General features: G+C 39.7%; 2 protein-coding genes across 2 annotated transcripts in view; both read left to right on the top strand.

Moving 5' to 3' along the window:
- The first annotated feature begins 942 nt into the window (after positions 1–942).
- On the top strand, positions 943–3,281 carry txndc17 (thioredoxin domain containing 17). The gene is made up of 4 exons (XM_083886568.1): positions 943–1,191; positions 2,136–2,217; positions 2,409–2,484; positions 3,058–3,281. The coding sequence occupies exons 1-4, from the start codon at positions 1,047–1,049 to the stop codon at positions 3,124–3,126; spliced, it is 372 nt and encodes a 123-aa protein (XP_083742694.1). The 5' UTR covers positions 943–1,046; the 3' UTR covers positions 3,127–3,281.
- A 2,832-nt stretch (positions 3,282–6,113) lies between these two features.
- nxn (nucleoredoxin) overlaps positions 6,114–17,681 on the top strand; it is a 35,500-nt gene continuing 23,932 nt past the window's right edge. Inside the window, exon 1 of the mRNA XM_083887124.1 lies at positions 6,114–6,567. Coding sequence (XP_083743250.1) covers positions 6,259–6,567 — 309 coding nt within the window. The 5' untranslated portion in view covers positions 6,114–6,258. The remainder of the gene's footprint in view (positions 6,568–17,681) is intronic.

Genomic DNA, 17,681 nt, shown 5'->3' with positions numbered 1-17,681 from the left:
TTTCAGCAGAAAACCGCAGTTTCTGAGTATTTTGAGTCACTTCTGACACCGTTGTCTTTGATAAGGGGAAATAATCTGTTGCAGTCTTTGATGTGCGCTCTCCATTCACTTTCAATGGAAAGACAACAACAAGTCATTCAAATAAACACCAGTTTCTCTCAGACCGAGTCATAAAACAGCAAGAACAGTTAGCATTAGCACAAGCTAACCGGGCTTCAAGTGTACGAACATCAAGTTGGCCCAAAAACACGTCCCGCCGTTCCCTCCTCACGTATAAACGACATTTCTCGATTTGATTACGATTCAAAGCTAAACACACTGTCGTTAGCGTTGCGTTAAAATGTCGCAAAGGTTATTTATTTTAAAATATTGTCAGAGTTTAACTGACGACAATTTGAACAACCGCCATGACAACAACAACACCGGGACCCACCGGAACTAGTTTACAGGATGCGTTCACGTGACCTTGGTAAAATCAAAACTACGAGCGGAAACACAGGAAAAAGACGTGGATAGAATCACACAAATGGGATATTTATCACCAACTGATACAAAAACTACAACTGTGTCGAAAAAATGTCGGGACGGAATTACACGTAACAAAATTGGCAGACACAGAGAACCTCTAAACTGAAGCTAAGTGTTTCCTGTCTTTCCCATTCTCCCACTATCGATTGAACGCAGCACGGACGGAAAGTCGAAGAGCTCAAACGTAACCAAAAGTGCAGTTTTTAACAATGATTCTGAAACAACACGAAAATCCAACCTTAGGGTTTTATTACTGTGTAACACTGAATATACATATTATCGTGTGACATGCCTTGATATGATATTTAAAGTATTCTGTAATAATAACAGTTAACGGGAGAGTTAAACGCGGGCATACTGTCGCTTTAAGAACCTTTGCTCAGACCGGAAGTGCCCGCGCTGACTGTGGAGTATTTCTAGCAGGTTCAGTTGACTCAGCTCTGACACTTTAAAACCCTCGTCTTTGACTCTTTTCTCCCCTTTTTAACGCTTTATTGTCGTCAGCTGCGCTAAAAAACATGACGCATTACGAACAAGTGAACGTTCGCGGTTACGATGAATTCTGCCGCGCTGTGTCTGAAAGGAAAGGAAAAGATGTTTTTGTTTATTTCTCTGGCGATAAAGACGCCGAAGGAAAGAGCTGGTGTCCGGACTGTGTCAAAGGTATAGCACTCATCATCATCATCATCATCATCGTCATTATTATAATTATTATATTATAATTATTTATATTATATTGGTCTTTGACATGTTTGTATTTCAATTCTGAGTCTTCTTGTTGTCACCTAACGAAACCATCTCTGTGCTCATGTGTTTTGGACGTTTTTAAATGTCATATTTTGTTTATTAAGTTCAGTTTCAGTTCAGATTTTAATACAAATTCTATATATATATATTAATACTTCAGTCAGTGTCTAAAGGAATACACAATAAAATATTAGAAACTATGAAACGATATTAACTTATACTAATATCTAATAAAAAGAAATTCATAAATGTCAGTTTCTAACTAAAAGGGGGTTCCAAATAATAATTATTATTATTGTCAATAATCAATGAATCCATAATTATTTTATTTATCGGCTGATTTTTTTTTTATCTTTAAGGATTAATAACACTGATATGTCTTTAATATTCTGTTAAATACACTTTAAGATGAGCCCGAGTCGTATTTTGTCAAAATATATTTCAATGATTTCATAGAGAAACAACCCTTACAGTTAATATTCTGCACTTTTGTAGTTTTTATGTGTAAAAGACAGAATAAACTTCATATTTTTATTCTTACTACCTCAGATTCTTCGTTCTTTTACTGTTTTTTACGATATTTTATGATGTGTCTGTGTCAAACGTGACCAAATGTAAAGGGACATAAACATTATTTATTCTTTAATATGTACGATTATGTCAAATTTCAGATTTTTGTTCTTATTTGTTTGTTTGTTTTTATTCTTTTATTTCTTAAACCTGGTTTTAAAGCGTTTTTTAACATGATTTTAAAAAAATCCCTGTAGACATTTATTTGAATGTAAAGTGCATAATAAATAAATATACGATTAATATGATGATGATGATTCCTGACCTGTGACTGTGTCGTCCTCTCTCAGCTGAACCTGTGGTTCGAGGAGAAATGACTCATCTCCCTGAAGCTTCCGTCTTCATCTACTGTCAAGTTGGAGAAAGAGCTTAGTCAGTGATTTTCTCGTCTTTACTGCAGTGTTTTTACCACATAAAACACGTGGTTGTCACGAGTCCACTGATTCTGAAAAGAATCGTGATCAGGATTCTTTAGATTATTATTCACAGTCTTTTCTTGATGTTTGATTGTTTGAAATATTCAGCTTCATTGTGTCGTCATCGTCTTGTCGTTTCTGTTTCAGTTGGAAAAATCCAAACAACGACTTTAAGAAGAATCTGAAGCTGAGCGGCGTCCCCACGCTCCTGAGATACGGCACTGTAAGAAGAGCACATCAGATTACATCAGATTACATCAGATTACATTAGATCAAACTTTTTTTTAATTTTTCCGAGTATACAGTATATGACATGATATAATATAATATGACTTTTTAAATTCCTCATGAGTTTCCCCAAAACATTATATATAATATAATATGATATAATATAATATAGAAACATATACAACCGCACCATCACATTTACATTACATAAAAAAATGGAAAAAACAGGAAGAAAAAACTAATAATAGATATATTATGTTCTATTATAACAAGTACATTATTATTATTCATTGTATTCTGTGTATAAATTATAGTATGTCATATTTTATTTAACATATTGTATTATAACATAATTTAATAGTGTGATATAATACAAATATAATATAATAAATATAATATACATCTAATGTGTGTTATATAATGTTATATTTAGCCGATATATATGATATTTTACAGAGATTTTTAGGATTTAGACGATGAATCGAAATATGAAATGATTTAACTGTGAATATTATTTTCATGCAGCAGTGATGATGATGATGATGAAGAGTTGTTGTCTCTGTTTCAGCCTCAGAAGTTGGTGGAGGATGAATGTTTCAAAGCAGACCTGGTGAAGATGATGTTCACGGAGGACTGAAGTCTGCTGCTTCATCATCATCATCGTCATCATCGTCATCATCATCATCGTCATTGTCGTCGTCGTCGTTTCTCCTGTGTTTAACACTAACCTCTCTCCACCTTCCTCTCTCCCGCTGTAACTTTGTGATTCTGAAATAAAACAATCATGTTGTGATCGTGAATCAGTGAATCAATAATCTGTCGTATTGTTTTTGTTTCAGTGACACAAAGTAAAACCTCTTTAATTATTATTATTATTATTATCCTGTAGAAAATAAACCTTTTCTCGTCATTTTATTCAGAATATTCTAATCAATATCATCACCATAATTCAGTGTAGTGCTGATAAAATGACTATTTTGTCTCCTGTAGGTGACGCTACAACATTTATTCAATACTTTTTAATACTTTTTGTCCTCATTTTATTCAGAATATTCTCTAATATCATCACGACTGTAGTGTCTATAAAATCACTGTAATGTAGGTTATACTATACTATCTATATTCAGAATATTAGATTAAATCATCATCAGAAGACAGTGTGATGCTTATAGATTACAGATTATATAACAATTTATGTTTAGGAAGAAATAAGTTATTTTTTCATATTTTCTGTGGTTTTTATTCAGAATATTTGTTAATTTCATCACCATAATAACAGTGTAGTGTCTCTAAAATGCCTGAATCAGCAAATTGTATTGAGAATATTAGTAAATATACAATCTCCATAATTCAGTGTTCAGTGTCACTAATCTCCTTAGAAGTAGTTCCCTCTTTCTAACACCAGGTGGCAGCACATTCATAACATTCAAAGTGTGCTTCATAGTAAAGTTAAATTTTCATTGAGTTTATTGAAGTTTATTAAATCATTTCAGATTATTTAATCTAATTTAAGGTCACATTATAATGTTTAGACATTTAAAATGTGTTTGAACAGTCATTAGAAGTTAGAAATGTTAACATTCAGATTCACTGGGTCCAGAAGAACTTTGTGGATCTGTATAAATGTACGTTTAAATCTGTAATCTGGATTAGATCCTGTTAATTTGACTTCTGTCGTATTTGTTTCACAGTAAATCAGTCGTACGCAAACACGGCGATGTTAGCATAACAACTGATTTACTGTGAAACAAATAATTGTGAACATGGATGCAAACTTCGGGCTAGCCAATGTTAGCAATACTAGTCCGTGTAGAGATGCTATACAGGTTATTTTGCAAACACAAACAGTGTTAGCAACATGTTCATACGTTCACGGACAGTTAAGAAGTCGGAAAAAACATTGCAAAAAAAATTACACTTAAACGTATCTCAGGCTAGCCTATGTTAGCAATACCAGTCAATATAAACAATCTAAGCTATATTTTACAAACACAAATAGCATAGCAGCATGTTCACGTTCAAGTCGAAAAAAAAATCATTAAAAAGGGACCAGCAACCATATCTCAGGCTAGCTAATGTTAGCAATAGCAGTCAATAACACTGTTCGCAAACTTGACGAAATATCGTACGAGTGATTTACGGTGAAACAAATAAGACAGAAGTGAAATGAACCATAAAATAATAACAGAGTCTTTTTTACTTGTGATGCTAGTGTCGGCCATCTTGGAAAGCTATCTTCGGAGTTGAAAAATACCGACTTGAGGGGGCGTTCCTGCTGGAGTCGGATCTCAGATATTCCATCTCCAACTGTTGACAGCTTGGATTTAAATTTGGACTGCAGTACCCGCTTTGACCGCTAGCGGTCGCCGTTTTACATGTTGGGCAACATTCCTGCACACACACACACACACACACACACACACACACACACACACACACACACACAAACACTCTGCGGCTGTAGTCAAGGGACCCGCAACCATAGCTCAGGCTAGCTAATGTTAGCAATAGCGGTCAATAACAGTGTTCGCAAACTTGACGAAATATCGTACGAGTGATTTACGGTGAAACAAATAAGACAGAAGTGAAATGAAATTGACCACCAGAGTCTTTTTTACTTGTGACGCTAGTGTCGGCCATCTTGGAAAGCTATCTTCGGAGTTGAAAAATTCCGACTTGAGGGGGCGTTCCTGTTGGAGTCGGATCTCGGATATTCCATCTCCAACTGTTGACAGCTTTGATTTAAATTTGGACTGCAGTACCCGCTTTGACCGCTAGCGGCCGCCGTTTTACATGTTGGGGAACATTCCCGCACACACACACTCCGCGGCTGTAGTCGAGGGACCCACAACCATAGCTCAGGCTAGCTAATGTTAGCAATAGCGGTCAATAACAGTGTTCGCAAACTTTACGAAATATCGTATGTGGTATAGTAGCTAATTGGTTGTTTATGCTGGTTGCTATCAGTGGGGCATTGTGGGTGGTAATACCGGGCTACGCCAACAGAGGGCGTATGGAGACTGTCACATCGATAGAGATCTGGGGGTTAAGCGAGCACAGTGCTAGTGTCGGCCATCTTGGAAAAATATTTTTGACAATTCCGACTTGAGGGGGCGTTCCTGTTGAGAGCTTTGATTTAAATTTGGACTGCAGTACCCGCTTTGGCCGCTAATGGGCGCAGTCAGTTTTACATGCTGTCCCTTTAAGTGGGGAACATTCCTGCGCACACACACACACACACACACACACACACACACACATACACACACACACACTCTGCGGCTGTAGTCGAGGGACCCGCAACCATAGCTCAGGCTAGCTAATGTTAGCAATAGCGGTCAATAACAGTGTTCGCAAACTTGACGAAATATTGTACGAGTGATGCTAGTGTCGGCCATCTTGGAAAGCTATCTTCGGAGTTGAAAAATTCTGACTTGAGGGGGCGTTCCTGTTGGAGTCGGATCTCGGATATTCCATCTCCAACTGTTGACAGCTTTGATTTAAATTTGGACTGCAGTACCCGCTTTGACCGCTAGCGGCCGCCGTTTTACATGTTGGGGAACATTCCTGCACACACACACACACACACACAGAGGGAGGAGGAGGCAGACGGCGGTGAAAGCGTCCGCTCACACACACTCTCCGCGGCTGTAGTCGAGCGGGTCTTCGCGGTGGAGCTGGAGGAAGTGAAGGGAGCGGCGAGTCGCGCAGCTTCTTCCCCGTCGGTCGCTTCGTCGCTCGGTGTCGCGTCGCCCCTGCTGTCGCGGCCATGTCGGACTTTCTGGAGACTCTGCTCGGGGAGCGGCTCGTCGACGGCGAGAAAGCCGAGGTGGACGTGCGCTCGCTGGGCGCCAGGCTGTCGCTGGTCGGGCTGTTCTTCGGCTGCAGCCTGAACGCGCCGTGCAAGCAGTTCAACGGGAGCCTGTGCGACTTCTACCGCCGGTTCCAGAAGAGCTCCGAGCACCGGGAGCAGCTGGAGATCGTGTTCGTGTCCTCGGACCAGGACCAGAAACACTGGCAGGACTTTGTGCACGAGATGCCGTGGCCCGCGCTGCCGTTCAAAGACCGACACAAGAAGGTAAGAGGATGATGAAGATGATGAAGAAGAAGAAGATGATGTGTTAGTCCACTCATTAGTCCACACAGGAAGTGTTGACCGTGACTCCATAACCCTTAACTGTACATAAATAGCATTTTCTCGTGTTGAGCAGGGCCGCTCCGAGCCTCTGTGGTGCCCCTGACAGGGTTTGGGCTCTGGTGCCTCTGATTTTTCGGGAAAAAAAGCAAAAGTTTCACGTGAGTCGATATCGATAGTTTTCGCAGAGTGAACCGTGGGACAGAAAACGTAAGTGTTGTTGAACTTCAGTAGCCTTCAGTTAGCTTAAAAACTGTTTTAATTAATTAATTTAACCCTCAATCTCAAAAATGTTCTCCCTCTAGTCCAAGTTCTGTCCTGATTCTCAGATAAATTAAGTTGAGGTCAAGTTTAAGGGCTGTATCGCCCTCAATATTGAGATTTTCAGAGACCACCCTTGGGAGCAAGGGCTACCCAGAATGCATTGCATGTGTTTTCACATAACAAAGATGGCGTCGAAAGCAGCGAAACGAGTACGATACAAATGAAGTATTTTCTTTGTTAATATAGATATAAAAATGATCTTAGTTTAGGCCCATATTATGGATTACTGACGTCATTGTTGCCTAACATTTATTTTTATTTGACCATCTTTTGTCAATAGTCGGCCGGTGTGGTTTACTTTTCAATAAGTCGTGGTGTGTGGTAACTGTCAGCTGAATATTTGTATGAGTATCAGCTTATAACTAACTGACAACCTAATAACTTGACTGACAAACTCATCAGAATAAATAATCCTGATGTAACTTTTCGAGTTATGTTGCTAACAGACAAACAAACAAACAAACAAACAAACATGTACCTCGTTAAGTTTGTCCACTGTGGGCTCCTGTAAAAACATGGAGGTCTAAAATGGCCGCCTACGTAGACCCCTGACCCTGCTACTGACATCGCAATACGATACAGAGCAATATTTGTGAGGGAAAATGTGATTTGAGTTGCGTTATTGTCTGTTTGTACAGACTGAAGTGAACACAAACGTCACGCAGTCGTCGTTTTAAATCTAAATAATCGTGTAAAAAAAAAAATAAGCACAATAAGAAAGACTTACCTGTGACTAATATAAATGTAAAAGATGTAAAACAAAGGATACATTGATGTGACCTACATGTTACACACTGGACCGTTTTAAAGTCAGGAAACAGTTCAGAGTGATTCTGTGTTTAAATGCGTAAACGTTAGAATGATCTTTGTCTTATATTATTATATTTTTACTAAATTATGTTAATCAGCGACTCAAGTCATTGAAGCGGTTTAACTGTGAACATCTCCTGGTTTCTTTGTTCCACGATGACAGGAAACTCAACATCTGTGCGTTTGTGGATGTCAGCGTTTTCACTAGTTTTTAATCTTTTAATTTTTGCCTTTTTTAAAAAAAAAGAAACAATAACAACTAATTGTTTCATGAACAAAATATTTGTCCGTTTTAGCTGATCAGTGTGTGTGTGTGTGTGTGTGTGTGTGTGTGTGGGTCAGGATGACGCTCATGTCTTTATTTTTAATTACTTAATAAAATTTTATTTAGATTTTTAAACCAGAGACAAAACTAACTTTACACTCTTCTTCTTATTAATAATAATAATAATAATAATAATAATAATAATAATAACAATAATATTTCAGTATATTTATTACGTGTGTAGCCTGAAACCACTGTGTCGTTATCTCACCCCGATTCATCTTTATTTTAAATATCTTTATTTGTAGCTCATTATTATGAAATTCAGACACATGAGGATTTAATTTTTTTATGTTGTATAATTTCTTAAAATCTAGTTTAAAACACATTTGTTTTGTTTTGGAATTCTTTATCTCCTCTGACTAAGACTGACATTTAATGTCAAATGTAATGTTTTAAAAAAAAATTATATTAATACGTTAATATTTAAAATACATATTAATGTCAACAAATAATTTCGAGGAGATGTTTTACTGAATTATATTAAATTAAATGTTATATATATATACACACACAACAATGATATTGTAATTATTTAAAAAGATGTTTTACTGAGATAAGACATGTGGAAAATTAGATTTTATTTTGTGCTAAGAATGTTTTCCTGGCCTTTATATTATTATTATATTACATCTAGTCTGTATTTGTCACTTATTATTCATGACTGTTGTGTAGGTGAAGCCTCATGGACTCACTCATTTCCTTGTAAATTCTCTTGGATTCCAGCTCATAATGAGGTCCAGGCGTGTGTGTGTGTGTGTGTGTGTGTGTGTGTGGGGGGGGTCGTTCTGTTGTTGTCTCACACACACATGGTGCAGCATCATTGTCTCCTGACCGTGTGTGTGTGTGTGTGTGTGTGTGTGTGTGTGTAGAATAATGGACAGCGTCTCATCAGTCGTCTGTTGTGTGTTTGCTGCAGAGAGTGAACGCAGTCGCGTGTCTGCGCTCGGCAGACGTCGACCTTTGACCTCTTCTCTCACACCATTATAACGAACCCATAACAGTCTGTATGTGTGTGTGTGCATGTGTGTGTGTGTGTGTGTGTGAGAGCAGCTGTGGTGTAGCCACAGACAGTGGTTTATGGATCTGCAGACACTCACAGAGCACGTGGGGAAAAAACCCTCATCAACCACTAATTAAGTCCTGATTTATGGATGTTGGTGTTTCCATTTTATTACAGTGGTGTAGTCATGACCTGTACATTCACTCACTCATTCATTCACTCACTCATTCATTCACGCTGCAGCCTCTCCGTCTCCTGTCCACGTGGATTTAAAGTGTCCTTCCTCACGTTGTTGAGCATTATTTTACATTCACAGTGTGTGTGTGTGTGTGTTGTTGCTTTAATTGGTTGCTCATTGTCTGAGGATTTGTGATTCTTAGTGAAACACAATGTTCTTACAAATATGCACATTTTTCCATTTTCCGCTGACGATGACGTGTGTGAGTCGCGTTGAGCAGGAAGAGGAGGGATGTTTTCCATGACTTCATAGTTCCTCCTCATCATAGCTCCTCCTCATCATAGTTCCTCCTCATCATAGTTCCTCCTCATCATAGTTCCTCCTCATCATAGCTCCTCCTCATTATAGTTCCTTTATCGTTCCTCCTCATCATAGTTCCTTCATAGTTCCTTTATCGTTCCTCCTCATCATAGTTCCTCCTCATCATAGTTCCTTCATAGTTCCTTTATCGTTCCTCCTCATCATAGTTCCTCCTCATCATAGTTCCTTCATAGTTCCTTTATCGTTCCTCATCATAGTTCCTTCATAGTTCCTTTATCGTTCCTCCTCATCATAGCTCCTCCTCATCATAGCTCCTTCATAGTTCCTCCTCATCAGATCACAGAAGAATTCTGCTCATGACTTCTAGCCTATCTGTCCTCCTCCTTCCTCCTCCGTCCTCCTCCGTCCTCCCCGTCCTCCTCTGTCCTCCTCTTCCCTCCTCTGTCCTCCTCCTTCCTCCTCTGTCCTCCTCCTTCCTCCTCTGTCCTCCTCTGTCCTCCTCTGTCCTCCTCTGTCCTCCTCCTTCCTCCTCCGTCCTCCATGTCCTCCTCTGTCCTCCTCTTCCCTCCTCCGTCCTCCTCTTCCCTCCTCTTCCCTCCTCCTCCCTCCTCCTCCTCCCTCCTCTCTCCTCCTCCTCCCTCCTCTCTCCTCCTCCTTCCTCCTCTGTCCTCCTCCTCCCTCCTCTGTCCTCCCCGTCCTCCTCTCTCCTCCTCCTCCCTCCTCTGTCCTCTTTGTCTTTTCTAAGCAGGACTTCCTGTTGCAGGAAGTGTTAGTTGTTTGTCTTCAGAAGAGGAAAAGTCTTTAAGTCTTTGATCAAATCCAGACTCAGACTCAAACTAAAGTGTTTAAGGTGAACTCACTCGTGCTTTTCTATAATTGTGCTATAAACGTCTCTGTGATAATGATCCTGACCTAGATATTTCCTGTACTTGCCTTCAAATACAAGCCGTTTGCCAGTTTTTCTTTCATTTCGACCATATAATAACGTGACACGTGTGTGTGTTACAGGCGCATAAATACTTTCTGTTTTTACAGTTTGAAAAACTCTCTAATTATTATTCTTGGCTTTGTGTTTTGTTCTAAAACCCAGAAGTCAGAACATCGTCTAATTCTCCTCTGTTGTGTTTGGTCAGGGATTCAGGAATGAGCAGCTATCTGCAGCTACTGCTGACACACTTACTGTTAGAGCAGACCATAATCAGTCTATGATCAGGCTATTATTGGACTGTGATTGGACTATTATTGGACTATTATAGAACTGTGATCAGACTATTATTGGACTGTGATTGGACTATTATTGGACTATTATTGGACTGTGATCGGACTGTTATTGGACTGTGATCGGACTATGATTGAACTATGATCAGATGATCAGACTAAGATCATACTGTGATCAGACTATACAGATAATCAAACTATGATCGGACTGTGATCAGACTATAATCAGACTATTATCAGATGATCAGACTATGATCTTACTATTATTAGATAATCAGACTATGATCAGACTGTGATCAGACTATTATTAGATAATCAGACTATTATTAGATAATCAGACTATGATCAGACGATTATCAGACTGTGATCGGACTATGATTGGACTATGATCATACTGTGATTAGATAATCAGACTATGATCAGACTGTGATCAGACTATTATCAGATAATCAGACTATGATCATACTATAATCAGACTATTATCAGATAATCAGACTATGATCGGACTGTGATCAGACTGTGATCAGACTATACAGATAATCAAACTATGATCAGACTATAATCAGACTATTATCAGATAATCAGACTATGATTGGACTGTGATCGGACAGTGATCATACTATGATCTTACTATTATCAGATGATCAGACTATGATCGGACTATGATTGGAGTGTGATCAGATAATCAGACTATGATCAGACTATACAGATAATCAGACTATGATCGGACAGTGATCATACTGTGATCAGACTGTGATCAGATTATAATCCGACTGTGATCAGATAATCCAACTATGATCGGACTATGACTTATCAGGCTATTATCAGATAATCAGACTATGATAGTCTGTGATCATAATCTATGATCAGACTGTCCATAGTTTCTGTATATTGTAAAGGGTCTAGCAGTTACAGCACAGTTACAGTAATGAGACGTGACAAATCCTGTCAGCGATGACACGATGGTCACAGAAGAGTTAAATCCTGCATAGTTGTGCTTTAATCCCAGGCTCTGTCAAAGAGTTGGGATTAAATCAGCGTCCTGATGGTTGGCGGTTGGCAGTCGTGTGGCGTAGCTGTTCTCCAGAGACACGACGGACGCTCGGCTCAAAGCCAGAGGCGACGAGAGCAGAGAGCTTGATCTTCACAGAGGATCTAAAGACAAGAGTCTTCTTTAACCTCCGTCCTCTTCATCTGTCACTGCTCATGGTTGGATTCCCTTCGTCTTTGCCGTGTTCACTCTCACAGTGTGGTCGGAAAAAACCATCAGCACAGTTAAAGCTACGTCAGTCAGTCTGTTATGAACCTCTTTGACTGTTGATATATTGTTGGAGTGTTTTAAAAGAAGCTCTCTGAAGAGTTTCCAGCTTCTCAATTGTGAATCATTTTGGTTTGTGGACAAAAACATAACCTGAGAACATCATCGTGTTGAGGTTTAGGAAAACACTGATCGACATATTTGCAGCGTGACGCCTGCAGAAACACAAGTCTGGACAAGAGCAGTTATCCAATTAAATCAAGTGATTTATTCAGTGACGTGTTTGTGATTCTGCTAAACCTTTTTTTTGGTATCATGTGAAGTTCAAACTCTTCATATCTTTTTAATGAATTAATCTTACTGTACATGAACTCAGTCTTAAATAATGCTCAGTCAGGACTGCTGCTGATACTGATCATTTAAAATATATAACTGTTAAATAATTATACATTTTTTAAAAGTTGATTAATTAATTATTAACCAATTACTCAACAACACTATTGTTCTGTCTCACCAATCATTTTAATGTCTATACTGCAGTGACTAATGTATGAATTGATTATTAAATACACAAAACAGTCGTAGAATAAAACAAACCTTTGATTAAAGTGCTGATAATAATTTTAAAAAAGGCAAATATTGGCCCAATGAAACAATCTTCTTCTATTTGTCTTTTATTTCTTGGTCAAAGCTTTCGGTGAAACTCAAAACCAAACTCAATTTACAATTTGATTCAAACTGTATATATTCTGCAAACTGTCTGTATTATGTACATTCTTGCTATTTGACTCTGTTTATATATATTTTTTTATATAGTCTCAGTGTAAATATCTTTTTATAATGTATTTTTCTTGTTAATGCCTGGTTATTATTTATTATCTTATCTTGTTGATGTAATACTGTAAATGTCCACACTGTGGGACAAATAAAGGGCTCTATCTTATCTTATTTTTATTTCTTTTAAAACAAACTACACCACAGACTTTTTCCAAACAGTGTTTGCTTTTACACAGTTAAAAATGAGAATATAAATAAGATGTCTGACCTTTTTGTCGTAAACAACAGCAAAAATATAACTTCAGGAACTTGTAACTCCCTGGATCTTATCGTAGTCTGTGGAAGAGGATCATCAAATCATCATCATAATTCAACTAACAGTCTTGTAATCTGGGTGTTTCAGTTTGAGCTGTGTTTAAAAAGTCAGGTTTCAGTGTCAGTGAATTCAAACGTGGTGTGACTGTTGTTCAGCAGCGTTAAGGACGCCATTGTCCTGCAGCTGTGAGGCCTCGTTGTTGTTCTGTGTTTGACAAGAGCTTATATAAAGAATGTGTGAGACACCTGCTCCTCTGAAGCTGTTCAGGGCCACAGGGCACACACTGTGTGTGTGTGTATGTGTGTTCTTGTACTTGCGGCATACTGAGGACCAGTGAGGGTTTTTAACCAACAAAGTGAGGTCATTTTTACGGAGTGAGGACATTTTGGCCGGTCCTCACTTTGTTTCAATTTTGGACAAAATAGTATAGTATGCCATTTTTGTCAAATTTTGGACCAAAAATTTTTGGTCAAAGATTTTTTCAAATTTTGGACGACATAGTATCGTATGACGTTTACTGTCAAATTCTGGACCAAAAATTTTTGGTCAAAATTTTTTTCAACTTTTGCATAACATAGTATAGTATGATGTTTATTGTCAAATTGTGGACCAAAACATTTTTTGTCAAAGATTTTTTTTAATTTTGGACGACATATTTTCGTATGACGTTTTTTTATCAAATTTTGGACCAAAAAGTTTTGGTAAATTTTTTTTCTTCAATTTTGGACGACATAGTATAGTATGACTTTTTTGTCAAATTTTGGACCCAAAATTTTTTGGTCAAAATTTTTTCCAACTTTTGCATGACATAGTATCGTATGACGTTATTATCTAATTTTGGACCAAAAATTTTTGGTCAGAATTTTTTTATATTTTTTGTCGACATAATATAGTATGACGTTTTTTTTTTTTTTTTTAATCAAATTTTAGACCAAACATTCTTTTGTCAAATATTTTTTCTAAATTTTGGACAACATAGTATAGTATGACTTTTTTGTCAAATTTTGGACCCAAAATTTTTTGGTCAAAATTTTTGTCAACTTTTGCACAACATAGGATCGTATGACGTTTATTGTCAAATTGTGGACCAAAAATGTTTGGTCAAATTTTTTTTTACATTTTTGTCAAATGTTGGACCAAACAAAAAAAAATCAAAAAGTTTTCCAGCCCTTTTTGCTCTGGGGCTCCACCTGCAGACATTTTATGGTACTGCACCCAGTAGTTCTTTATAGATGTCATTCATGAAGTAGATATTTGTAATTGTGTTGATTTATAAAGTGGAAATGCTGGTCCCTCAACTTTGTCAGCACTTATACCCGGTCCTCAGTATGCCGCAAGTAGAAGAATGTGTGTGTGTGTGTGTGTGTGTGCGCCTATCTCACACCACCAGGCTTGTGTACTGTCTTCATTCACCAACACTGTGTCCTCCTCACGATCACATTTGTTATATGAAGAGCGACGACAATGAGGTGAAGTTCAGAGGCTTAAGTTTCCCTGAGTGAGCGTCGGGGGGAAACAGTCGTGCAGTGATTCTGTTAACATTTAATCTCCTTAAACTTCCCTGATCTACCTGTGAAACATACAAAGACTGTGTGTGTGTGTGTGTGTGTGTTTTTCTCTGTGTGTGTGTGTTTGTGTGTGTGTGTGTGTGTGTGTGTGTGTGTGTCAGATTATTATCCACTATGAAGATCAGGTTGCAGCTGTAATTACAATATTTATTCACACAGGTGTGAATGGTAAAGTCCTGGAGCCAACAAAACAACAACAACAAAGACAACATGGAGGTCGTGTCGTTGTGTTTTCACTCAGAACACAATGTTTCACTTTAGTTCAGCTCCACGCTTGTTTTTTTTATTTAGGAATGAACCAGAATAACTTATAATACCCATCCTCGACGTTCTTTTGCTTTAGCACCGTTCTCTTCAGGTACTCGAGTAAGATGGTACAGTCGGCGGAGCGAGAGTCGCAGTCTGTCTCAAACAAAGCCTGACTCTGGGTGAACTCCAATCCCTCGTCTAATCCTTAATCTTAACCCTCAATCTCAAAAATGCGCTCCCTCTAGTGCAGAGGTTCTCAAGTTCTGATACCTGAGGCCAATTTAGGAACCCAACATTAGACTGAGGGTCGAGATTAATCCTGGATTATACGTCTGATCACAGATGAATCTTTTGAATAAGCTAAGCAGTCGTTCTGTCTCTGTCTTCATGCTGTTGCTGCTTCATCCTCCTCTTCATACTTTTCTCGTCAAGGTCGGCTTGGTTGTGCCTGGACCCCCCCCCCCCTCCTCCCTCCTCCCCCCACCCCCCCCCCCCCCCCCCCCCCCCTCCTCCTCCTCCTCCTCCCCTCAGTCCATCCTCCGGTGTGTAATTGCCGCACAATCACACACACACAGACGCTCTCCTCTCCACCATAATAAGAGCACCTCCTCCTCCTCCCTGAGGCCATCCCGTCCTCCTCCTCCTCCTCCTCCTCCTCCTCCTCCTCCTCCTCCTCCTCCTCCTACTCCTCCTCTCTTTGTTATCTGCTCACAGATTGAATGTTGTCTTTTTCTCGTCCCTGATTACGTTTCCTCGGCTAAATGAAAAAGATAATGATGGACGTGAGCTTTAGGCTCCGCCTCCACTCGCTCTTCCACGCTCTCATTGTTGGAGCTGACACTGACTTCCTGTCTGCGCTGATCTCATGCTAATTTATTCATAGCATTATGAGCATCTCTAGCTGGAGTTTCCCACCGGACAATAACCACAGAGCCCCCCCCCCCTCCCCCCCTCCTCCTCCTCCCCCCCGACCAAACACCCAGGACACATGGATGCTCATCCAAGCGGAAATGCTCCTGCAGCGTTTGCTTCTGTCTGAGAAGAATCTCACTGTACAAAGAGATTCAGTCACCAGCAGCTCTGTTCACTCACTCACTCGTTCACTCACTCACTCATTCACTCACTCACTCATTCACTCACTCATTCACTCATTCACTCACTCACTCATTCACTCACTCACTCACTCACACACACACACTTTTGGTCGTGTTTAGACTTCACTGACTTCATTTAATCCAGATTATCTGAAGTGAAAGTCGATCCTTTAGTTCTTACAGTCTGTTAATCTGAGGATAACCAGACAGATTAACAGATATCATGTGTCTGATAAGGTCAGAGGTCACTGTGTGTGTGTGTGTTTGTGTTTGTGTTTGTGTGTTTGTGTGTGTGTGTGTGTGTGTGTGTGTGTGTGTGTGTGTGTGTGTGTGTGTGTGTGTCTGTGTGTCTGTGTCTGTGTGTCTGTGTGTGTGTGTGTCGTCTCCGTGTCCTCGGCTTTTATTCTCTGCTGCGTCTTTGATCCACGTCGTCGCTGAATGAACGTCTTAATCTTCATCAGATTAATCCTGACGACACAAGTGTCCACGTCATTAATCCTATTACTGCTTAACCAGATTAGGATGAAGGAGCACTTCAGCCCTCATGTTATAAAGTCAATGTGAAACACATCAGATTAGGCTCATCAACACACTTTAAAAAACACAATAATGTTTCAGTGACAACAGAAATGCTTTATTTGTAATAATAAGGTGATTAATGAAGATTATTATGAAAAAGGCAAATATCAGCACAAGTGGTGCATGATATTGGAATTATTTGGACAGATAACAGATATATAAATAAATAAAAATAATAATAATGTCGGAGGGGGGCGGAGACATGTCGGAGGGGGGCGGAAGAGGGGTGGAGACATGTCGGAGGAGGTGGAGACATGTCGGAGGGGGGCGGAGACATGTCGGAGGAGGCGGTGAAATGTCGAAGGGGGGCGGAGACATGTCGGAGGAGGCGGAGACATGTCGGAGAGGGGCGGAGACATATCGGAGAGGGGCGGAGACATGTCGGAGAGGGGCGGAGACATGTCGGAGGGTCGGAGACATGTCGGAGAGGGGTGGAGACATGTCGGAGGGGCGGAGACATGTCGGAGGGTCGGAGACATGTCGGAGGGTCGGAGACATGTCAGAGGGGCGGAGACATGTCGGAGGGGGGCGGTGGAGACATGTCGGAGAGGGGCGGAGACATGTCGGAGAGGGGCGGAGACATGTTGGAGGGGGGCGGTGGAGACATGTCGGAGAGGGGCGGAGACATGTCGGAGAGGGGCGGAGACATGTTGGAGGGGGGCGGAGAGATGTCAGAGGGGGGCGGAGAGGGGTGGAGACCTGTCTAGGGGGCGGAGACCTGTCAGTAATGTATAGTGTAATTCATTGCTGTAATTACTGACATCAGAAGTGAAGACTCTATGAACCAATCAGAGGAGAGATTACTATAACCTATAATCTAACTTCTTCTTCTTCTTCTTCTTCTTCTTCTTCTTCTTCTTCTTCTTCATTCTTTCCTCGATCCTGACAAAGTGAAAGAGCAGACGTGTCCTCAGAGCTCTGAATGTTTCCGTGGTTTGTCAGAGTTCATGGATGTAGATTACAGATCTCTGTGGTCCTCAATAATCTCACTTCACTGTAGATTATGACGTGATAATAATACGTTAGGGTTTGTGCAG

The sequence above is a fragment of the Microchirus variegatus genome, assembly GCF_963457635.1.
Source record: "Microchirus variegatus genome assembly, chromosome: 3".
NCBI classification, from domain to species: Eukaryota; Metazoa; Chordata; class Actinopteri; order Pleuronectiformes; family Soleidae; genus Microchirus; species Microchirus variegatus.
The sequence above is the reverse complement of the archived record's forward strand: the minus strand, read 5'-3'. Positions and strand labels throughout refer to the sequence as shown.

Bases quoted from the DNA above. Each gene is read 5' to 3' on its own strand.
- txndc17 (XM_083886568.1), top strand. From the start codon at position 1,047: ATGACGCATTACGAACAAGTGAACGTTCGCGGTTACGATGAATTCTGC. The intron at 1,192-2,135 runs GTATAGCACTCA...GTCCTCTCTCAG, and splicing joins GTGTCCGGACTGTGTCAAAG to CTGAACCTGTGGTTCGAGGA. The intron at 2,218-2,408 runs GTCAGTGATTTT...TTTCTGTTTCAG, and splicing joins CAAGTTGGAGAAAGAGCTTA to TTGGAAAAATCCAAACAACG.